This window comes from Numenius arquata, chromosome 1 (genome assembly GCF_964106895.1).
Source record: "Numenius arquata chromosome 1, bNumArq3.hap1.1, whole genome shotgun sequence".
NCBI lineage: Eukaryota > Metazoa > Chordata > Aves > Charadriiformes > Scolopacidae > Numenius > Numenius arquata.
In genome coordinates, this window is record NC_133576.1 from 117,012,119 (window position 1) to 117,035,648 (window position 23,530).

Sequence of the window (23,530 nt, forward strand, 5' to 3'; positions counted from 1 at the left end):
CAAACCTCTGATCAAGAGCCAAGGGCTGTTCTATGACCCCATCACCACCATGTCTTATACTCCCTCTACCATGTGCCCTTCTGCTGGTGAAGAAGGACAATGCGTAAAACACAGAGAAAGGGAAAACACAGAAGGGGCCAGCTGCAGTGCTACTGCAATCATCATGAAATCGTTATTCACTTACTACATCTAACGGATATGATCGTTATGTTTTTGGATAGGAATAATTATCAGCATGTCATTTACCACGTGTAGGCCGTTATGAAAAATGGACACTTAATCATTAGTATGTTGCTTAGAGTCTTATTTATTCATATTTAGATTTTCCACATTTTTTATTATTACATTTTTATTTTCCCTTTTTTAGCTTGACCTATTTGGTTCCATCTCTGAAAAGTATATAAAACATTAAATGTTTTTGCTTTCCATTCTGTATTCTCCCAGTGCACTTCTAAGAAGAGAATAATTAAAATGAGCACAAATTTTTGTGCAGTTTATGATGAAACTCTTGCAACAGGCACCTCATATAGACAGTTTTGTATGAAAACTGAGTCTTACTGTTAAGTTTTCAGTGTCACGGCCAAAGCATTACATTCATTTTGTATTTTCATATGGAAAAATGTCTGCACGTTGGTCCAATATTACATAGTGCCCTTTTTCTGCCTCCAGTGTTGTCAATTCACAGAACATTTATATACCGTGGTAAGAACAGAAGATACTTTAGAGTAGGGGCTGAGAAAACACTAACAAAAAAGGTTTCCTTGGGTGAGGATAAGCCTCTTGGATAATTAAGGTTTTTCTCACCTGAGCTTTTGATCTTTTCATGTACTGCAACTTTATGGTTTCCTGTAGTAGGAAGTTTAAGTCATAGTTCAGTAGTACTGTGTTTAATAACATTTCTGTAATTGGGAACATAGAGCACGCTAATGCTGTAACAGTAATGCTCTTTGCCAATGGGCAACTAGAGTTGTCCCATCAAGAACTTTTAAAACATGATTTTAAATATACTATAAAGATATTTAACCATATGTAGAAACCATACAATTTCCTGTATATATTTTCTTTACATATATGCACGCCTAAAAAGGAAAGTACAGTCAGTGTAAGGAATCCAGTTTGTGAGGCCAATGGTGAGACATTCTGCAAGTCAGGATCAGTAAGATTACTTCAGACATTGCTCAAGATACTGTTATGAGTTTGAGGAGGGTGATGCAATTGGCAGCCAGACAGAGCCCACAGGACAATGCTACTTGCCAGACAGCAGGCACCGACACTACAGCCGTCTGCAGATAAACAGCTCTGCCTGTGCACAGTCCGGTCCCTAGACACTGGATCCATCACCACCATCACAACTTTGCTCCTAAAATGCTGTTTGAGAATGGGCAGGACAAAATGCTGGTTCTCAGAGAGCTGTTTAGGGGACGTAAGCAATGATTTCAGAATGGTTTAAATAGTTTGGGGGGTTCAATGTTAAACTTGACACCAACTACTCTGGGTTCTGCTCATTGTAAGTTACTGCAAAGGGATTTTTTCAGTTGTTTTTTCCCACCTCTGAAGCTGACTTGCAAAGGCAAATTTTAAATCAGGTCATGCCTTTTGCTGCTTTTTAATTTCCAGTTCGAAGAATGCAGCTCAGACATTTTAAAGTGACTAGTGACCTGGGCACTTTAGCATCACCTAATCAATTTCATTCAAATTGAACAGAGATAATTTGATATAGTCAAAAAAGAAAATTAGGTTCCTTTGACAGTATGTCATTTTCGGTGCCTTAAAATTGAAAGTCAAAATCATTAGACACCCCTTGAAAATGTTTGCTCATGAGGATTCTCCTTTTCCTCCTTCAGTTCTCTAGTAAAAATGTCAGGAATGTCATGTGTGGCCTTTCCTGTTTTTGCTACATGACTTTATGTGTTCCAGGAATAAACAACAAAACTTTCCACACCTTACCTGGAAGGGAGAAGCAAGGGATTATCAACCTGGTCTTCCTGCATCCTATAGACTCTTTAAATATTTGAGTTAACTTAAAAAATAAAACTTAAATGGTTTGACTTAAAAGGACATGCCCTCTTACTTGGATTTCAGTATCATGTGGAATCATGATCTTCAGAGTTTTCCATGTAGACCACAGTTACGTTTTTCATATCAGCAAAATTTTTCGTAATTGTAATACTTTGTAATACTGATGTCATCATTTGTGAAACTGAGATGTACCGACCCCATCTACTGAGTGAAACATGCCAAGTAAAGAAAGACCTTTTGCTCTATCTTCCTGTCTCCACTCTGGCTGAATTCTATCAAAGCTCTACTGTGTATTACAAATTTTTGAATGAAAATCTAACTACAATTTAGCCAGACTAAAATTATTTTGATAAGCATGAACGATGTTCTTGAAAACAGGCTCATCAGCCAGGTACAGTTCAGGTCCCATCTCCCAATCATAGGCATACATCAATCCCAGGAGCACTAGAACATCTCAAAATGATGGTGCTGTTCAAGCAGAAACAATGTGAAACCGGAAAAGGGAAACATTCCCAACAACTCGGGCCGATGCAGACAGATAGGCTGAATTTTTCAATCTGAACAGTTTGTTTGGAAAATTCCAAGGAACTGAAAACTAAGTTTTCTGACAGGATGCCTAAGGCAACCTCAGCTTTTCTATCAACACTACATGTAGGTAGGACTCTAGATATGCAGTTAGAAATACATGCAAATGTTGTGTATAACAAAATTTGCCTTTGTTTTCTGTCTGTGTTTGGGCTTTTTTTCCCCCCTCAGCATTCAGAGTAAATTGCTACAGTAGGAAACACACAGTTGTTTCACTCTAGAAAGTTTTTGCTGTTCTCATTAACTGATCTTAATTGTTCAATTTTCTGTCTACTTACCAATAACTAGAAGAAGAATTCTTCATTGTAAAGGGCCAAAATTTGCTTAACCATGAATATTTAATCAAACCACAGACACCCATTATGTGTTTGTTTAATACACTGCAGGAACAGTATCACAAGGTTTGCATATGGGTGGCTTAGTTTGCTTTTCTTTCCCATTTATGTGTGACACTCTTCCCACAGGAAGGAAAAAAATATATATAAAATTAAGGTCAGAATACCACAAAAGATTTCATTAGGCAGCTACAGAGTACTCACAAAGCACCCTCCTTTAGCCTTCAGTGCCTGGCTCCCCTGTGGGGTCTCGCTGTGCAAGGAGGGCAGGGAGCTTCCCAGAGCAATGCAGAAGTCCTGCTGTTTGCCTCCTCTCCAACCAGGCTACCTCTCCTCAAAAAGCAGCTACAGAACAACATAGAGAGTGCCACTTCACCAAGCTAAAATTATGAAGTGAGCCTTTGTGAATGCCAGTGGGGTCTTACAAGGCATCTTTGCTTCTGGTGCAATGTATATAACGTCCCAGAAAACACAATACATGTCTTAAATCCATGTGAGGTGCTGAATTCCTACTCATACCTATCTCCTCTCCCAAAGTTAACTAATATGGTACCTGCAGCTTATGGCAGTCACTTTCAGAGTTGTTGCTGTTGCTGCTACTTCTGCTATGTCTTTCTCTCCTGTATTTCTGGCACCCCTGGCAGCACAGTGGTGGGGGCAGCCAAGGAGCTGGCAGCGATGGTGACAGCAATGGAAGCTGAGGCATGAATGGCAGAGCAGCAAATAACTTTGTTGCATATGATACACCTGAGTGTATCCCTCCTCTTTGTTGAGAGGGGGTTTTAGCATCCTTTATGCAACTTAAACTCTTTAGCAGCTATCTTTATTTCAAAATAGGTTACTTATGCAGGATTTTTTTCTGGATGCTTTTTTTTTTTTTAAAGAAACAGACTGCTGCCAAAAAATAATTCTCTTACACTATCATTAAAAGGTGTGTACATTGCTACTGGTTTTATTTTTATACTTGTCCTGTTTCCCTAACATAATCAATTTATTAATCTAATACCAGATATTAATTTCATTTTATTAATTACAATTTTATTGTTTCATTAAATGAAATGTAATTCATTATATAAATTCTATTTTAGTTTTTAATTCTTTTTCCCTGCCAATCATTTTTCTCTAATTATTATTTACCTTGGCGTATATAGACACTTATCCTGACAACTGAATTTATGCTTAATTTTAAACACAACAGGTTGGCTCAGCCTATGTGAAGTGCAGCATATGTGTAAATCATGCTGGGTCACAGCTACAGAGACAAAATAGACTGATGAGACTGATGACAATGACCATAAAAGGAAAAACCCCATAAGAGGAAGACTGGGGGCAATGCACCTGTTTCAAAAAGCAGATATTCTGAAAAGACACAGTTTGCTTCGAAACCTTCATCAGGGAAACCAACCAGGAAATAATACACGTGCCTAATACACTGTAAAAAGCAATAAGTTCTATGGCAAAAAAATACTGAACTTGAAAACAGTGGAGAAATCCTCCTAGTTTTAAACCAAGAATGGTTAGGCAAAACACTCATCATTCTACTAAAGCACATTGAGAGATATTGCTTTTGCAGTATGCAACGACAGTATAAGGACACTAGACTGCCTTCCAAGTAGTTGTCTTGTAGCCTGAGGAATGGAAATAATATAATTTCAAGTGTCTTACTTGATCAAACTGGGGGTCTTCTCCTCGTTGCAGAGATTTGGTCAGTGGCTTCTCCTAAAAAAAAAAAAAAAATTAAATCTATATTACTTACGATCAATACTAGGATATATTCTAACAACTCTACTATTATTTTTATGTTAGATTTTTATACACACAATCTGCCTCCTGACCAGTTTCATGCTGGTTTGTTTTGTATGCAAAGGAGATCTAATATGACCTAATACTGCCAGAGTGTCTCTAGTGTCTTTCCAAGAAAGAAAAGGAATAACCATTTATTACACCCAAGTTACTTGGTGCTCACAGTGACGATAAATTCTTTCAAAATCCTAAAAAGCACCTGGTATTTCCTCTAACACATAACCAAAGAGCTCTGTTTAGCTGTTTGTTTACCTTCTTGTTACAGTACCACCAGGCAATACAAACATGTCCACAGAGATAGTGCATCACGCAGCACATACCGAAAGAAAGGTGATTTTAGAAGACTCAAATATCATAGAGTTCATTTTTAAGGAAGATAACTGTGGAAAAAACCAGCTGTATTACCCAAAAAAACCCAACGAAACAAAAAAAGACATTTTTGGAATGGAAGCAAATTTTCAGAACAAGTTCTCACAGTATGTGGGAAGGCCAAAGAGAACTGCCCAACCCAGAAATCTGAGTCCCCACGTGTGAACATCCATTCACCTTTATGGCTTTTTTGCCAAGCGGGGTCAATTACTGAGGCATGTAGAAGTTCACAGGCCAGTATTCTAGATATACACAAATATACAAATTTATATTTGCATATATATATACAAAACATGAATCTCCTAAACCACAATGAAGATAAACAATACATGAAGGCAGATGACAGTCTGAAAAACATGTCACTATCACAATTCGGCACTGAATTGTACTACTGTTGCTGTCTGAAATGTGTCATTGCCTTATTCTTCTGTAAATCGTGCATCTTTCTTCTCTTACAGCTGCAAGATCAGGGCTCTCCCACCAGCTCAGCATGAGATCTTCTGTTCAGTTTGCAGCAAACTATTACACTCTTCAGCATCTGTTAATGTATCAGGCAAAATACCATCACTGCCAGGGGATGTGAGATGCAAAACAAAGAAATCTGTAAAGCTGCTGAGATAACGGAATGGAAAGACTTGAGGCGGTCCAAAGATTTATATTATTTAATGTTTCTCTCTGGAGAAAATGTTGTCCAGTATAATCTGCTGACTGATTTTGAAATTAATTATGCTGATCCACTTGTAATGCCAGCTGGCGGGCGGCTGGCTGCAGGGCGACTGCAGTATCCCCTGACTACCTACCAAATAGAAAAATCAACAAAATGTTTTCTACTGAGTCATTTATCCAGGACAGTCATCAATATTTTTCATTGTTCTCTCTAATGTCCGGAGTGACTCCTCCATGTTACATTAAGGGCACAACAACTATTAATTAGAACTTTATGACAGATTATTGGTAACGAACAAACCTTGTAGCCCAGAAACAGACACCAAGCACCACCCCACCCGCTGTCCTCCTCCTCAATCGGTAACTCGGTGCTACCCTACCTAGCTGTGTCTCATGGGAGGACAATACTTTTTTTGTCTATTGCCACACACTGAAAAGGACAGCAGAGAATCTTCCAAAAGTACAGTTCAATTCATTTAAAACATGCTTAAGTTTTCATGGGTCCTGGACAAATCAGTGTCCTGAAAATGAGTGCAGGTTAGGGCAAAAAACACCCAACACACAATCGTTTTTTTAATTAAATTGCTGATTCCATTACAGAAGGCTTGTGTTACCACAGAGACATTTCTTAAGGTCTGTTTCAATAAAAAGAGCTTTGGCATCCAGAAGCTTTGTGTTCCAGTGCCCAACGCTGCAATGCTTGGCTTTCAGAGTAGTATCTAGAATCCTGCAGAAACACATTCAGTGTTTTCAGGCAGAAATGAGGTGTGGGACTCCTCACTACACACTTATCTGTAAGGTGGACACAGCTCAATGAGAAAAAATTTGCTCTGGGAATCCAGGTCTGGAACTGAAGTCCTAAAAGTGATCCAATCACCTGTTGCCTATCTCTGGAAACACACACAGCTCACAAATACTTCAGTTTCTGATGACAACGCTCCCCAGGGACTGCGTTTCTAAGGTAGTGAAGATCCCTTTGACAAGGCCATACAACTCATCTCTTGCCCTCCTTCAGGCGACCAGATCAGGGCTTCCCAAACCGTGGTACATTCACCTAAAGAAATGGTTTGCAGGCCATGCAACAGACTTGATCACAGCAGAAGGCAGCCGTGGGATGGAGACCAGCCAAGGACACCAACCAAAAGCCAGGAAGGGTTCTGCTGCCATAACTTCTCAATGTCTCCAGTCTAGGGCTTTAACTGAGGCCTTTTTCTTCCCTTCATCCTGTCCTGCACCTACTGCCGTTCTTGCTGCTTGGCCTCTCCTCGTGCTCTTGCCAGGCAGCAGCTGCTGCTGCAGCTGTCTTTGCTTCTTCTTCATCCCTCTGTTTGGGTGGCTGCTTTTTCCTCGATTTTTTCCAAGTACACCACTGCCACTGACTCTGCCTGCAGCCACCGCAGCCGTGGCTCAGCTCAGCTGGACGCAAGCTGACCCCGTGAAGCCAAGTGTCTCTGCACAACCCCCCCTGTTCTGCAAGTGGGGTGCCCACGTCAGAGCAACTTACTGTACCCCTGCAGGGAATAGCAACAACCGCAGAAAATTATACCTGGGGCTTTGAGAAAACTCAAAGTAGAAGTTATTACTATTTGCTTTATTACTAATGATGAGTACTGGGTAGATAATGAACTGAATAAAGATGAAGGGCTAGATACAAACATATTTTTTGATGTCCAAGTGCTCCCTCGTCCCTGGAAGTGTTCAAGACCAGGCTGGATGGGGCTTTGAGCAACCTGGTCCAGTGTGAGGTGTCCCTGCCCACGGCCAGGGGGTTGGAACTCAATGATCTTTAAGGTCCCTTCCAACCCGAACCATTCTATGATTCTATGAAAATAGAAAAGGATGATTGCTTGCACGATGAGTGTAACAAGTGACCATGTCAGTAAGACACTGCTGAGTAAATTCAAAGACAGTTCAACTACATGCAGGTGCTTCAAGTGTCCTTTGAAAACAGCATTTTTTGTTTATGGAACAGATGATTTCTTCTCATCTACTGTAAACAACTTGCTTATTCTATACCACTTAGTTCTAATATCCTTACAAATCTTGCCATTTCAATTTATGCAGTATTTTCAAGAACACTGCTATGGCAGCTACTATTTAAAATATATTTATACTCAATGGTAGACATTTTCATTATATACTGAAGGTTCATGGCTGACAAAGACAAGGTTGAAAAGGATAAAGTGAAATTGCCTCTGAGTAATAGGTTCCATGGCAGTCTATTTACTCTGGAGATACACTTATTTAAAAGTTTTTTAAAAATCTTAAAAATATTTTCCAGCCTCAAGGCACTATTTTATTTTTATTTATTTTCTTGCCCACCCAATTCAGAAATGGCAAAGAGGCCCTTTCATATTATGAGTTGACTCTGTTTGAGTCTCTGTAGCTATAATACATTCTACAGAAATGTCTTCCAAATCTTGGATGAATAGGTAGGCTGAATTTGGAGCCAAAGCCTACAACCACAAAATATGAATAAAGAAAGTTTTGATTAATCTGAAAGAGCTCATAGCTTTCTGGGCTATAAAAAACATCAAAAAATTTCAGAAGAATGGATTCTCAATAATAACATTTCCATTTTTAATCACCAAGTTAAACATCCTTATTTCTTGTTTGAAGTGCTACCTTCAATTGTATACTCTGTATTTGTTCATGCTGGAAACTCCCACGATATGAATACATGTTAGAGATAAGCAGTAAAGATCAGCAAAGACAATTTTGCATTTAATATTTGAAACTAACATTTTTCAATAAAACTATTTAAACTTTAATTTACTTCCTCTGCCTCACTGCTGGTGTGAAAACACTAATAGAACATAATCAGAGAATCATAGAATGGTTAGAGTTGGAAGGGACCTTAAAGATCATCGAGTTCCAACTCGATGCCATGACATCAATTCAGTTCTGAAGGCTGGGAATGCAAAATTTTATTCCACAGGGGAGCAGCCACTGACCTACCAGCCCTTTGCCTCTGGAAGGGACAGTTTGTCTGTCTGGTCCCTGCCTCTATTTCAGCTGTGTGCTCCTGCCTCCTCCCTCCCAAGGATCCTGCATCCAGCAGCTGAACTTGCAAGTACTTCTGGTCTGCCCTCTCAAAAATGGATAGAACAGTCTTGTTCACCTTTTTACTCTAGAAATTCACCACCACCACCACCACCCCAGGAAGCCTAGTTAATTTATACCTAAGCAATTAAGACAGCCAAGGTTTTTGACTCAAAAGCACAATCTGTTTACTCTGATAGTCTCCCAAATGTCTCCCACCTGGAACTTCTACGAAACAGGCAATTAGTGTCCTGTTTTCACAACCATTCTTTGCAAGTCAGCAGGTCCTCCTGCATAAAAATAAAAATTGCCAGTTCAGTGGGTGACAACAGAATCTTTGATTGCTCTTGTTGCTCTGCTCAGTACCAATTAACTGCTAGATACCTCTTCTAAGAGACTGTGTCAGTGACCATGGTACACAGATAGTAAGATAAACATAAAAGGGGATTTCCTGTATTAACCTTTGAAATTCTACGCATACACCAAAAGGAAATTCTAAGCGCAAGCATAATAAAAAAAGACAGCTTCAAGAAAACACCACAACTCTGCATAAGACAAAATTACAGACTCCAAAAATGTTAAAGAAAACTCTGATGAACTTCATGTAACTTTTCAAAATTAAGTAAAAAAGCAATGATAATTGTACCTGGAGGAAAAAAGCGTATTTCAAGTGGCTGTGAAATATATATATATACACATATATATATATAAATATTCTACATATCCCATAAATTTTTATTTTAGCAAACTCAGGTCAAAAACCTGTTTGGCATTACAATTATTGCATAAAAATAATGAAAGGTGCATGTTTAGAAGACGGGCTCAGTATTATTCAGTCTATTCTTTCTTCACGCAATTGCTCTTTTCTTTGTAAGAGCTCTTCTGTTTCATTCACATGGAAAATGATGTGCCCAGTACTGCTGAATACAAACCTGTGTAAGAAAACACCAGTTCAGCTTCAAGTACAGGTTTTCACTCACTGGCTCTGACTCTTGCCTCTTTGGCATCCATGTCATGTACTGTTCTGACTTGCTGATAGTTTATGTCATCACACCAGGTATTACAGGCTAATTTTTGTCTGATTATCACAATCTCTACAAAAGGCATTTTTTACCTGTGATATCTACCAACACTTAAAATGTGGTCACTCAGAAATTTTGGTCATGAGAATGTTTAATCTGAAGTAACTGATATATCAGAAAAAAAGGCCAAACGAGCCAAAGAAATAGCCAATTAATTTCAGTACTAATACTGCACAGAAGTAGAGTAAATTCCAAGCAGACTGAAGAGAGCAGCAAACCCACTAAATTAGAGATTGCTTTCTAAGTTATTAGATGCAGAGTGCAAAAGTCAGCACTGCAACTTTCCCAAAATAACATGGAACTTAAGAAAAAAACTCACAAAAAAAAAAAAAAGAAAGTTTTCTTTCCTTCACTTACCTTGAGCAAACAACTCAAGAACTCTGACATTCTTACCTGATCAGTAAAAAAATTCCCAGACATGCCCTCAACTCAGTGTTCATAATAAATGGTCACAAACTTTAACCAAAGTTTAAGTGCTGTTAAAAATATACAGGTAACTGCAAAAAAACCCCCACCCAAACAAAAAACCTACTGCTCTCAGCATTTATATCTTCTCTAATATTTTTTCATTGTGAAGTAAGGTGCTTTCTTGTAGGTAGGAAATAAAAAAATTCCTTTTACTAAGGTATTTTAAGCCCAAATAAGCTGATGGCTGCCAGTGGACCAATTCCAAAAGAAGTATTTTAAATACACGCTTTTGTAAAATCTGTAAAGTTGAAAAGAGTACTATGGATGTCTGCACTGAAATTTAAGGTAGACTTTAGCACAAGCAAGAAACAAAACTGTATTGGCTGTTTATTTTCAAAGTTCTGTGTTCATAGGAATAACTTTTAAAATTGTAATTTAATGAACACATCAAAATCCTGTCTTGAACACATGCAAGTTGTAAGGTCTGGGCTAGTACCATAACACTTTCTTTGGTTTTCCCTGATTTGAATTACTCCAATACTACACTGTACAGAAAAAGAGGTGAAATTTCCAACCTGTAAGTTTGATAAATTTAAAAAGAGCATCTAGAAATGAAGTGTGGACACAATGTTGACACCGTAAATCCATCATAGACCTGTGTTAGTAGACTGATTCTGACTTAAAAGTTCCCAATGTAAGAAGATAAAATTTTGTTAATTAGAACCTAATGTGTTGAGGCAAATTCTCTGCTGAGGCAGAGATTATTATTAAGTTTTAGTGGCATCCTTGATTATGATGAAAATTCATGAAGGACCATGATGTACAGCTTGGGGAAGGACTATGAATTTAATATAATGGATTAACCAAGACAGCACTAATTGAATTTTAGGTACAGGATTGAGTTTATTAGTAGTCCCAAATCCAACCAATGAATTATAAGGGTTAAGTTTGACACTATCAATATTCTCGATGTCTATACTTATAATCATTTATTACAGACTCAGTGATTTACACTCCTAAAAGAGTAATCGACTAACTGGTATTTGGTGTAAATTTGAATATTCAAAAAAACTAAGCCATCCTCAGTCAGTCATTGCTAAACTAACTAAACTGGTATTAATGAAATGAGAAAAGCCTGTTACAGAAAGCAGCAGTAATAAACTGTTGCGGAGTTGGAAAACAACATGGCTGTTACATTGCAAAGCCTGACTGCAGCAAGACACACAAAAATATTACAGTTTTTTTTTTGCTTATATGATGCATTTTCTTCAAGGTGAGTGAGGATTAACTCAAAAATACTCAAAAACTATTGAAGTAAATACAGACTTTTTCTTCATTTTCCTTTTTTTTTTTTGTGCTGAGATCCATTACAATGCATTTTCATAAAAATGTTTCTCCATAATAGGAACACAAACAGGCTCAGAATACAGGCACTCAGAGCAAGCTATACTCCATAAAAATGCTATTTCCACCTTGCTCTCAACGTGAAGCCAGGAAGAAGGCTTTCTGAAGTCATACTTCAATAATTAATGACACTTTGTATAAGGCTTCAGTCAGGAGTGGTGTGATGAGATGCAGTATCAGAGTCCAACGTCTTTTATCTATGAGACTGTGGGCCTGGAATAAACACAATGCTCTGAAAAAGCACTTGATACAGTGATTTGTATGTAACTTATTTTTAGCATTCAAAGAACAATAGACTATGGAGATCTGGACTTCCACATCCACGTTAAGACTTTCGCATGAAAAGAGCTATTCAAAGCCTTGTTTCAGCTGTTTAACGAGGTGGTTCAGCAAGGCACTCTTCATCTGACAATATATGCATTTAAAAAAAATATTCAGGGGTATGCATACAATAATCATAGAATTGTCTAGGTTGGAAGGGACCTTTACGATCATCTAGTCCAACCATCAACCTAACTCTCATAAAAACCATTACTAAACCCTGTCACTAAGCACTATGTGTACCCGTCGTTTAAATACCACCAGGGATGGTGACTCAACCACTTCCCTGGGCAGCCCATTCCAATGCTTAATAACCCTTTCAGTGTAAAACTTTTTCCTAATATCCAATCTGAACCTCCCCTGGCGCAACTTGGGGCCATTTCCTATTGTCCTATTGCCTGTGACTTGGGAGAAGAGACCGACCCCCGCCTCTCTACAACCTCCTTTCAGGTAGTTGTAGAGAGCGATAATGTCACTTCTATGAAGAGAAGGTTTTTGTTGACAGCAGACTTCTGTAAAATTGAAACACTGAAAGATTCAGCGGTTAATTAAATAGATTTAGGAGACAAAGTCATGACAGTGAAAAGTTTGTAACTTCCACAGTACTGTTCCCTCCTTTCCATCTCTGACATTCTGGGAGCTGGTGAAGAGGGTGTGAGCATGCTCTTCCTGACCCTGATGCACCCTGGTCATTTGGTACACCTTTGTTTCCTAAACAGAGAAGTTAAATGACATTTCAATCCTATATGCAAAGAGTTTTACACCAACTGATTTATGATGAGCAAAGCAATTTCTTCTGCGCAAGAAGGACACAAACAAATGCAGGAAGTTTTTTTTCCTGCATAGAATAGGGGACGCGCAGCTTCCCTCTTGAGCTCACCATGTTCTCAGAGTGATTTGAGAGTGCTGTCCTCACCTTTAGTCAAACCTCCTGCCCATGGCAAGTGCAATGCTACAACGATTTAGGGGACCTCCATGTTCCAAGCAGTGGATGAGGTTCCTTCTGCTAGCACATTTATAGGCAACTGGTAAAATGCTATAAAAACAGGTAGGTCAGAAAGGGCGGGCAAGTTTCCCTCGTTTGCGAGCCTTGGGAATGAAAATATGGGATTGGCAGCAGACCTCTACTAAAACATAGAGCAGAGTAAAACACGGGTGGCCTATCTGGATGCAGACATCCAGAATACTCTATGACCAGGCAGGACAGATATCCTACCTGCTACCACCTACTGAGACACGGCTGCATGAGAGAGAAAGACATGCAGTTGTTTCTGATACAGAACTGCCCATGGATCCACTCTTTTCCCAGTATCTAACCCTCCATGGGAAGCACTAAGCAGGACATGCTTCAGTTACGTCAAGGTGAGCTGCCAAAGTGCTTCCATGGCTTTGCTGGCGCCAGGTCCCAGAAGGGCCAGCCACAACCAGGGCTCCCCATGGGGACAGCAGGGCCGGGCCTAGCAGCCAGGGCCTGTCTCCCCGCCCCAGCCAGGGGCCAGGCCGGGATGTGGGCCCACGGCTGGGCCTGGCTGGGCTGGGCCCATGGCTGGGAAGGTTTGTGGGGAGCTGGAGATCAGCCATATATGGCGGTGGTGATACTGTGGCAGCGACTGATGGCCCCGGCATCTGGAATGGGATCCTGAGCTGTGGGCAGGCACTCAGAGGAGGCCATTAAGGCTTATTAGTGCCCTCAGGGCCCTGACCAGCTGGTTACCCATTCAGAGTAATGTGACCTAATTTAATCAAACTTATAGGAAGCCCATATCAGTTGATCTGAATAAATTTAGAGTTGTAACTGCAGGGCTGCTCCAGGCACAGCTGAGAGCTCTACAAACAGGAACCACCTTTCACTTAACCCTCCGGCAGCCGGGGGTAATACACAGCAGCTACCAACCCCAGCGATGGCCTGCTGCCTCGCAGCCACTGCTGCTTTAACGTCAGGTAGCTACTTAATGTCATTAACGATATGTTTACTTTCATAGAATAGACCAATAGATGAGGAAAGGTATATTTTTAAAGTGAACTCAATCAGATGACTGTCAGTAGTTAGTTTTCTTGAAATTTAGTTTATTTAGGGCTTTCTTGGCTACGTATTTATCTCAAAGGCTGTAGCTGCACCATAAAAGATGTGTCCCCAGGTGACCTGATCTGCAGCTTTTTCCTCCTGATTACCGATACTGATCTGACAGACATTCAAGGAGGGTGCCTGGGTGCCCTTGCAGAGCTAACATCAGCCTTCACTGTTCTTTTGCTACAAGTACAATGGCCACAAAAGCCATAGCCTCCACCAGTACTGCACGCCCAGTTAAGGAAACAAGAACTTAGTGGGTGGATTTCCAAATTGGGAAGGTAGCTACGTGAAGTATTTAAGTTTTTCTCGTATTTGTCATGCCAGCAGATATGCAGGATCAAATATGGCATAATTCAAGCTGTCTGATATTTAAACTGTATCACGCCAGACTCAAGCCCAGAAAAGAGCACAAATTTAAACTTAAAAACACACAGCAATCCTGATGAAGCAGTATCCTACTGACTTCAAGGGTGACTCTGAAAGCATGTAAAGGATGAAGCTGTTGCAAAAATATGGAAAGATACCTCTTTAATTAATTGCTACTTATCTAGCAGGAACACTACCAAAGTACATACTTGATTTTCATTCAGTCCTTCAATATCCTTAAAAGACATAAAAATGTGATTAAGGGCATGTGGTAGGTTCTGTGCTATATTTGCAAGCATTGGCCAACACGTGATATAGTGTGACAGTCTCAGCGACCTTGGACTGAATCTGCCTTCGAATGTTAAATCCTCTTAGCGATTTGAACCATCATATGCACCATTGACTGTCCTCCAACTATATCCATGCGGTAGTGACGCCCAGGGACAGTAAGCATCCTGGAAACTTTTGCTGTCAGAATGAGATCTGAAGCCTCAAACACCATTCCCCCCTAAAGCTCAGCCATGGAAACCACGAGATCACTGAAAAAGCTCCTGTGGACATTGCCTGGCCCTGAAATGTAGGAGTGTTTTTACGGGCATGTATCTTGCTGCAAATGACTATGCCAATGGTTACGCATAAATGTGTCCTCTTATTTCCTGGTTGCTAGAATGGCATGTACTTTTTCCCTCTATCTCATATGGAAGCTGAAATATGACCTGGGCTGCATCCTGTCTCCATCCTCTTTAACTCCCCATAACTTCTGAAACCCTCCATTTGTCTCTTCCTCTTTTTCAAACAGCGTAGTTAATACTCTTTCTCTCTACTCTTGTGTTTCAATTCTACGATTGTTTCCCTGCACTACATAGAAGATACTTCATCTGTGGCCACTGACCAAATGACGCAGACCTCTCTAGGTCTTTCAGGAAGCTAACTGTCCTGAGATTCATGATTAGCCACCCTAGAAGGACTACCACTCTACACTGTTCAGTGCTTGGCTTTTGCTACAGTTCTCAGCCTAAGATATGTACTGAGATATCTAGAGGGGGATATTATTCCTGAGGTGACGAGTGGAAGTGAAGTCTCTTTATACTTGAGTTGTCTTTGTTACATTTGATGGCCCTCACTTTCACTATAGGAACTTGATTTTTCATGTATTTTTCTACCTTGACATCCTTTGATTACGTGAGCAGAACTCACTTATTTCACAGACGGTATCTCCCAGGCTTAGCTGCCTCTATCTCTGCTAGGAGAAAGAACAAGCTGATCTGGCCCAGCTGGGGCTTGACTTTGGGCAGAGCCAGGGTATGTGAAGGGGATTTTGGTAAGACTGGACTGTACTTGGAGAGCCAGTGAAGTTCCAACAGAAGCCAATGAGGAGGGGAGAGTGAAGGCTGAGACCGTTGCTTTGCTGAACTGATTTCTTGAAACGGAGGAGTTAGCTGCTGGGAAGTGAGTAAAAGGAAACAGAACGAAGGGGACAATCCACTTAGAAATCAAGCTTAGCCCTTAGATATGTCTGGGAGTTGAATAAAATACTGAGACCAACGGTTAGTCTGAAAAATTGACCCATGATGCAGTCAATGACCTGCAGGAAAGAAACCGCTGAGCTGAGACCTGCTGGGAGCACAAGGAGACGGGGCATTCTCCTGAAGACACTGACTGTCCTCGGTCCTCCAGACTGTCCTATGACTGACAGACACAGATCTGCCCCATTCAACAAGCCACTGAACGCGACCACTGTAACAAGTCTGTAGGGCTCCATACAATAAAAGGACATTATATTCAGGTTACATACCAAGTAGCTAAAGTAAGATGGTGTGTAAATGCTTCACTTATGAATAGGTGAGAGGACAGTCCACAGCACAGTATAATCAAGTGAGACAGAATTTCGTAAAGAACTATCTTAAGTACTTCAACGACAATTATTGCAATAATAGTTAATTATTCTTAATGTCCTACACATTATTTATCACAACTGGATGTAAAATAATTAATCCACTAATATATGACTTAAATACTAAATAAAGAATACAGTAGAAATAAAGATTTATGATATGTTAGATATAGAATTATAATAAGATAAACTATGAAAGCCTTAGGGTTGGGATGGACTGCTCACATTTTACACAATTTTGATGTTTTGCAGAATTTTGATTTTTTACAGAATTCCACAAGTGTTTATTACACAAACCCTAGTGGAATAAAACAATTATATTAATGACTAGCAACCTAATCTTTGAGTGATACAAAGTGATACAGAGGTAGATAGGGACAGATGACAATGGGAATCTGGCATGTTTGTAACATTTACAGAAACAGCTCCTAGGGAAGATAATTTTGTATCGGAAAAAAAGAACAGCATATTCAATACATACTTGCATAAGATTATTCAAATAAAGTTGTCTTCTTTTCAGTTTATCTGGGCACACACATAATGAGTGGATAATTAGAACAGAGCAAGGCAGTTCGCCTTTCCTCTTTTCCAAGTTCCTGACACTAACTCATGTCTGTGCACTGTGAATAAAGAGGGGTCCGAATTCCCTGGGTGTGCCGAACTATTCATGAGGACATCAAATGTAAGAAATGTGTAAGGCTAATGTATTTCATTATAGATGAGAAAAAAGGAGTCATTCCTCATGTGATGCAGCTGGAATTTTAGTCCATGTAAACCAGAAAATTCTACATTATAGCTGTGACATAAAACTCCTTGGTATTATTATAGCCTGCATAAATCTTACTAGTTATCACAGGCCAGTGGTTGAAAACCAAAAAACCTTTGGTTTTCCTTTTCTCCCAGGTGTGTCCATAGCATATTTCTTCAGCAATGCCTAGAGAAAGTGAAGCCTAGATGAAAGCTAATTGGACACAGTGCCACTATACATGTTGATTGGTTCATCTTTGCAAAAGCAAATTTGCATTATTCTTGCCCTTTCAAAGTCTTCCTAACCACCTGCTTGGCTGTTATTACCAGCTCTGTTATGATACAGAGCTATATTGCAATGTCTTTGAGCTTCTAATGAAATAGAATTAATAAATACACTAGTATCAACCACATCACTGCTTTCATTTTTTTTCCCAAAGACCAGATATACCTACCTAATATAGGGAGAAAGTTACAGGCAGAATGCATGAATATGCTTATAGTCCTAATCCTATAACGAGTAAATTCTGTTCTTGAGTTCAGTATTCAGAGAGATCCTGAATTTAGACAAGGTCAGTAAAAGAAGATGCTTGCAGGAGAAAAGCATAATGAAAGTTTACCAACAGCTAAATTAACCATTAACCACTGTCAATGCCTGTAGCTCACTATGTTTTATCAATGTCTACAGCTGTGTGTAAGTACTGCTGAATGCTGTATTTAAAGATTAGCCTGATCAGTATGCACAGGATGAATTATTACCCTAAGTGATAATCAACAGTCCTAAAAAGGAAACTATTTTCTGGGTTTTTTCCTTACAGTGTTAATATACGTAAACAGATTTTATCATTTGAACTGGCAAAAATCTTTCCCTGGCTTCCTCATTCTAGCTTCATTTTAAGGTCACCCCTGCTTGAAAAGAAGTCAGCAGTAATAAAATACCAAATTGTGTTTGTAAGTGAAGCAATGCAAAGAAGATTTATAATACAAACTGATAAAAATGTAAATATGAACGCAATCAGCTGTGAAAAAAGGTCTGCAGGAAAAATTCTTCATATTCATTACAAAGGAGAACAATTTTTTACAGAAAAGAATAAAAGGTTATCAAGAAGAAATTATTTACATTTCATTTACGTGAATTTAATTTTATAAACTGGAAAATCCCTTTTAATTAATTCTGCTGTCAAATACCTTTAATTTGGATTAATATAATTTGACAATCTGGGTACAGTAGTTTAATAATTAAAAATTAGCCACATAATTGTGAACTTAATGTAACTATTGAAATGTTTGTTATATATCTCAGAGACCCTAAAAGGGTGAAAAAAATTGACCTGAAACTCCAGGTAAAATATTCTCCAGACAAAGTAAAAAAAAACCCATATCTCGAAAAAAAAGGTTTCCATTCTAACTTGTTAAAGACTTAGCCATGGGTAGGTAGTTGACATTAGATTCATGCCTAGAAAACATATTAACTGGGGAGTGGGGTTTTTTTTTTGATGATTGCTGCCAGATCCAGTAACCAAAATGCCAAATCATAGTCGGCTGACAGCCAAGGCAGTGGGAGGAGTAGATGACATTGCCCTCTGCTTTTTCTGCTGCTGGAATCTTGCTACCCCAGCCGAGATTTCATGGGGCTGCAGGCCAGGGTGGGTGCTGTGCCCTTCACTGTTGCCCTAGAAAATAGCAAAAAAATTTGTGTGTCTTGCTACCATCAGCAGCTCATGGTGGGACACAAACCTGGTTTTCCACCATAGCTCCCAGAACGCTGTCGTTTACAGCTGGGCTCTGCGTAGATCACAAAAGAAAGATCTTATATCAAACAGGTATATGGAACCCAAAGGAACTGAGAGAAAAATCTATAAAAACAACAGTAATGGTAATCAGAAAGGAGAAGCAGGCAAATTGTGTGTATGAAAAGAAATATCTACGTAAAAAAATGCATCAGTAAGCCATTAATTTCAACCCATAGTAACTTCAGAGCTTGAATCTGAGCTAGACTTCATGATAAAAGAGAGGATAAAGCAATTATATTATAAACAGATCATTTTAGCTTCTCTAAAAGATATCTTAAGTATTCATCACTCATTACGAAATTAAACTGTCATATCTTGTAGTGACTTAGAGAATTCAAACTAGAAACATCTCAATGTTAGAGCACTTTGCAATTTTTATTTTCTTTGATGTACTTTTGAGTTTAATTAGAACAGAATCTTCAAAGAGCTCACCATTTGACTACCTATTGTCAAAAAAGGCCAAAGGGTGGCTCTGCACCACTAATTTATAATATTTGTCTTGCAAATCCTTGGGACTTCCTGGTCACAATTCTAGTCAGTAGAGCAGAAATGTGGGAACAAAGCTGCTAAACATCCAACAGATATCCCACAAAATGGGTGGACTTAAATTCTTAGCCATTATTCCAGAATAACTTTTGCCATTTTTCCTTGTCACTTCTTTCATTACAACCCAATTATTTAAAGATCATTTTGACTGAATGTCTACAAAAACCTGCTTACACATTTATCACAGTCACCCTCAAATAGCAGCATGCCATGACTTTTAAATCCTATTAGTATTAATAAGATGTATGTCACTGAATTATTGTCAGTGTCTCACAGTTAGACCCCTGTAAGAAACACATTCTGAAAATGTTGACAAGAAGAAGGTGACATTCCAGTCTCTTGTCATATTTTTACATTCTACGTTGAACAATACCAAATAAAATTTCACTGAACAACCTCTGTAATAAGAGAAGATCAACATTCAGATACAGTTTCACAAAGCGACAAAAATAATACGTCAACACACAGCAACTCAAAATCATCTTAACACAAGGTGAAATGGGAATAAATCAGGGTCACTGGTTCATAGCTATGTCTGAAATATTACATGAAAATGCAGAGATTAGTCTTTAGAGCAACAGAGGTGCCTCAAGGAAATGATGTTCTCAGTCCTGGTCTTTTTGTTGTTTCCCTGATCTTATCAAGTAATTTTGCCTTAACAACACATTTTGCCTTAAAATTTTAAAAATGTTCACTGGGGATCACATGAAGACTGGATGGTAACAAATAGCTGCTGGCATTTTTTTTAAAGGACCTACATTATGACTGTCAGTCTATTCTACTTTTTGCAATTTGGAGACTCATGAAAGAAAACCAAACTGGATCTTTGTCAGAATATTACTTCCTGTTAGCTTTTTTTGGTGTTATTTCCAAATTATGTAAGCTATTTCTGTCATCTTGCATCTACCTGATGTTTCAGAGGAAAATCTGGAAAAAATTTCCAAGCATCAAACGCTTCTGAATCTAAATCAAGATATAACGCTAACCAGATGCCACCAGAATCAAGACAATCTCGATTTTATAGTTTTGAATATCTAGACCTGAAAATGGGAAACTGAATTAAGTACTCTATACTGTGCTTTATACCAAAGATGTTATTAGATTTTATAAAAATTCCCTTACAGCTCAGAAATACAGGTTCCTGTTTACTTTTATTTATTTTATTTTTATTTTGTCAGAACTAAAATATAGGTTACAGAACTATTCTTCCCTAATCAAAATAACAGGAATGTATGTAAAATGTAGTCTCAAGTTAAAACAGCAGACTCCCAGAAGTTCAGTTACATAAGGCAATTTGCAACAGACGTACTTGTATGTTAAATTTGCCTGAAATATAAACAACGGTGGCTTTCTTATTGACTGTGCAAGATCTTGTAATGTAGTTCCTTTTTCAAATGCTGCATGATTTTTCACATCTGGAAAATAGGTACTATCATAACTAAAACAAGAACCAGCAGTGCTATTCATTTTCATGTTTTAGCTGAAAACTGGTAATGCTCAGAAATACTGTTTTTATCATGTTTCAGCATTTTCTAATCTATTTTGACTCAAGTGACCACTCTCTCAGCTGTGAAACCTATGCTGGCTGTCACCCCTTCTGCCTCTCGATCACATTAACACATGCCCATATTGCAAACAGAAATAAAATGTTCATTCCTTCTCATGTCACCCCTTTGGCATATCTCGCATACCTCTGTCCTCTCCCACAACCTTCTAATTGCCATAGTAGCGTATCTTGCAGTTTGGGAAACACTATCAAACTCCAACGCAGATTACAAGCAAAATATTCTGCATTGCATGGCAAGCAAGCCTGGTTTAAAAATAAATTCAAAGCCAAGTACATATATACTCAGAGTTTCTTTTTACTCACAAGAGGTTCTGCCATGATGATGCGAATCTTGCGTTCAGCCTGAGTAGTAAAGTTAACAAACAAGCTCTTCAGGACATATTCGCCTGGTTTACTGTCTGGGTCAACGTTGATAGGCAACATGGCTGGAGGTCCTTTTTCTCTCTGTGTACCAGAAACAGGTGGGACGGGTGGCTTGATATATCCGTTACCAACTGGAGAAGCTGAAAGGTAGAGAAGAGACATTTACTTGTAAGTAATTCAATAGGACTTAACTTTTCCATTGGCCCACTATACTGTCCAAGCAAAACTGGAGAATAGTTGATAATCAAAAGAAATACACAATACACAAATACATCCATGGTATAGTTATATGTAAATTTACATAATGCAGACTGGAGAAGAAATCAAAGATGAAATTTTATGTATTAAAGTTGAGTAGTGTTTACTACACAGTGCACACTCAGTCCTCTTTTTTTTTTTTACCCGGTAAGACTTGCTGACACCTAACTGTTTGAATAACATCCTCATTTCTTATTCTTTGTCTTGTAGGCCTGATCTGCAGCTCAGTTGTCAAATAACAAATTTATTCTTTATTGCTACTCAAACTGACCCATCCTTGCAAAAGTCAGGATTCTGAACTTTTGACTAAGGTGAGTTGTAAAAGGACTGGTTTTCCTCTCATTTATACTCAGGTCAATCAAGAATGACTCCTTTAAAAACAATGACACTTCACCAGTATAAATCTTATATGAAGAGTCAGACATGAAATGTTTTTCATGGCCAAAAAATGTTCATTATGTATTAGTTTTTCTGAAAGTACCGAGCTCTACAGTCCCATTGGGCACTTGAGAGATCACATCTGGAGTACTGTGTCCAGTTGTGGGCTCCCCCAAACAAGAATGACACTGCTATTCTGGAACAAGGCCAAGGGAGGACCACGAGGATGGTCAGGGGCTGACGTACTTGCTATGTGAGTACAGGCTGAGAGTGCTGGACTGGTTCAACCTTAAGAAGAGCAGGCTAAGGTGAGATTTTATTGCAGTCTTCAGCTACCTAACGGGCTATAGCAAAGATGGAGCCAGACTCTTCTTTGAGCATGGTGACAGAATGAGAGGTAACAGACACTAGTTGGAATGTGGGAAATTCCAACTAGATAAATGGAAAAAAATTCCACTGTGAGGGGGTGATCAAACACAGGTACAGGTTGTCCACAGATACAGCAGAAATTGCACTATTGGAGATACTTGAAACTTGACTGGACAAGGCCCTGATAAACCTTCTCTAGTTGGTGAGCAGAGGCTGAACTAATTGCCCTCCAGAGATCCCTTCCAATCTAGATTACCCCTTGATTATGTGAATTCGCCATAACCAACATCAAGATTTTATGTACTAGGCTTAGCTCTACTTTCTGTTTTTTCTGCGAAACCCAAGAAAAAAAATAAAATTGAAGTACTATGAAACAAAACCCCATTAATTCAAATATTACCATTCTACAGATAAAATTTCCAAAACAAAATTCTCAGGCTTAGATCTTATTGGCAATAAAAGCTAAAAGTCCTGTGTGGTCTCCAGGCAGGTACTGGTAGAACCCTCTGTTCACTTTGCCAGGGACTTTGAAAGCAGCAAAATAAGTAACACTGGGAAGACCAGCCATTACCCACCCCGAATGCAATAGAAGTGTCGTAATACCCGTGAGCACGGCTGGTGTTTGGGACAGAGGTGCTTTAATGCAATACAAACTGTGGAAAATATTGTGAACATTATAAGATTTCCCCATAGCATTGCATTCCAGAGTGCTACATTGTATGCTCCATCCAAATTGCAAAGAAAGGAAGAAAGAAGAATGAACTACAGTGATGGATGCCGCACATATAACGTCTTTAGCCTTTCCTTTTGAGGAACAGAATTTCAACTCCTACTGAAAGTAACTGTCAACTATTAATTACATGAGATTTTTTTTAAGAATAAATGAGATCTTAGATCTTTCCTAAGTACTTTAACACTTACTGCTGAAAAAAAATGTAAAAAGTAAATCCCAAAGACTACATTATTGTCTGAGAGTATTCAGGATGTGGCACAATCAGACCCCCAATTTATGCACTGAAAAATAAAAAAAGATGCATTGGAGAAAAGAGAACATATTTTCCTTTAGAAAAATCAAAGTTTAGAAGTCCACTCTATGACCATAATGCAAGATAGAAGTGCTTTTGTTCGTGTAGTTATTATTCTG

General features: G+C 38.8%; 1 protein-coding gene across 2 annotated transcripts in view; it reads right to left on the reverse strand.

The window, feature by feature from the left end:
* FRY (FRY microtubule binding protein) overlaps positions 1-23,530 on the reverse strand; it is a 174,224-nt gene that overhangs the window by 119,478 nt on the left and 31,216 nt on the right. For both annotated transcript variants that reach the window (XM_074156759.1, XM_074156750.1), the window contains exons 2-3: positions 21,322-21,521; positions 4,605-4,658 (exon numbers count right to left, since the gene is read on the reverse strand). In XM_074156759.1, coding sequence (XP_074012860.1) covers positions 4,605-4,658; positions 21,322-21,521 — 254 coding nt within the window. The remainder of the gene's footprint in view (positions 1-4,604; positions 4,659-21,321; positions 21,522-23,530) is intronic.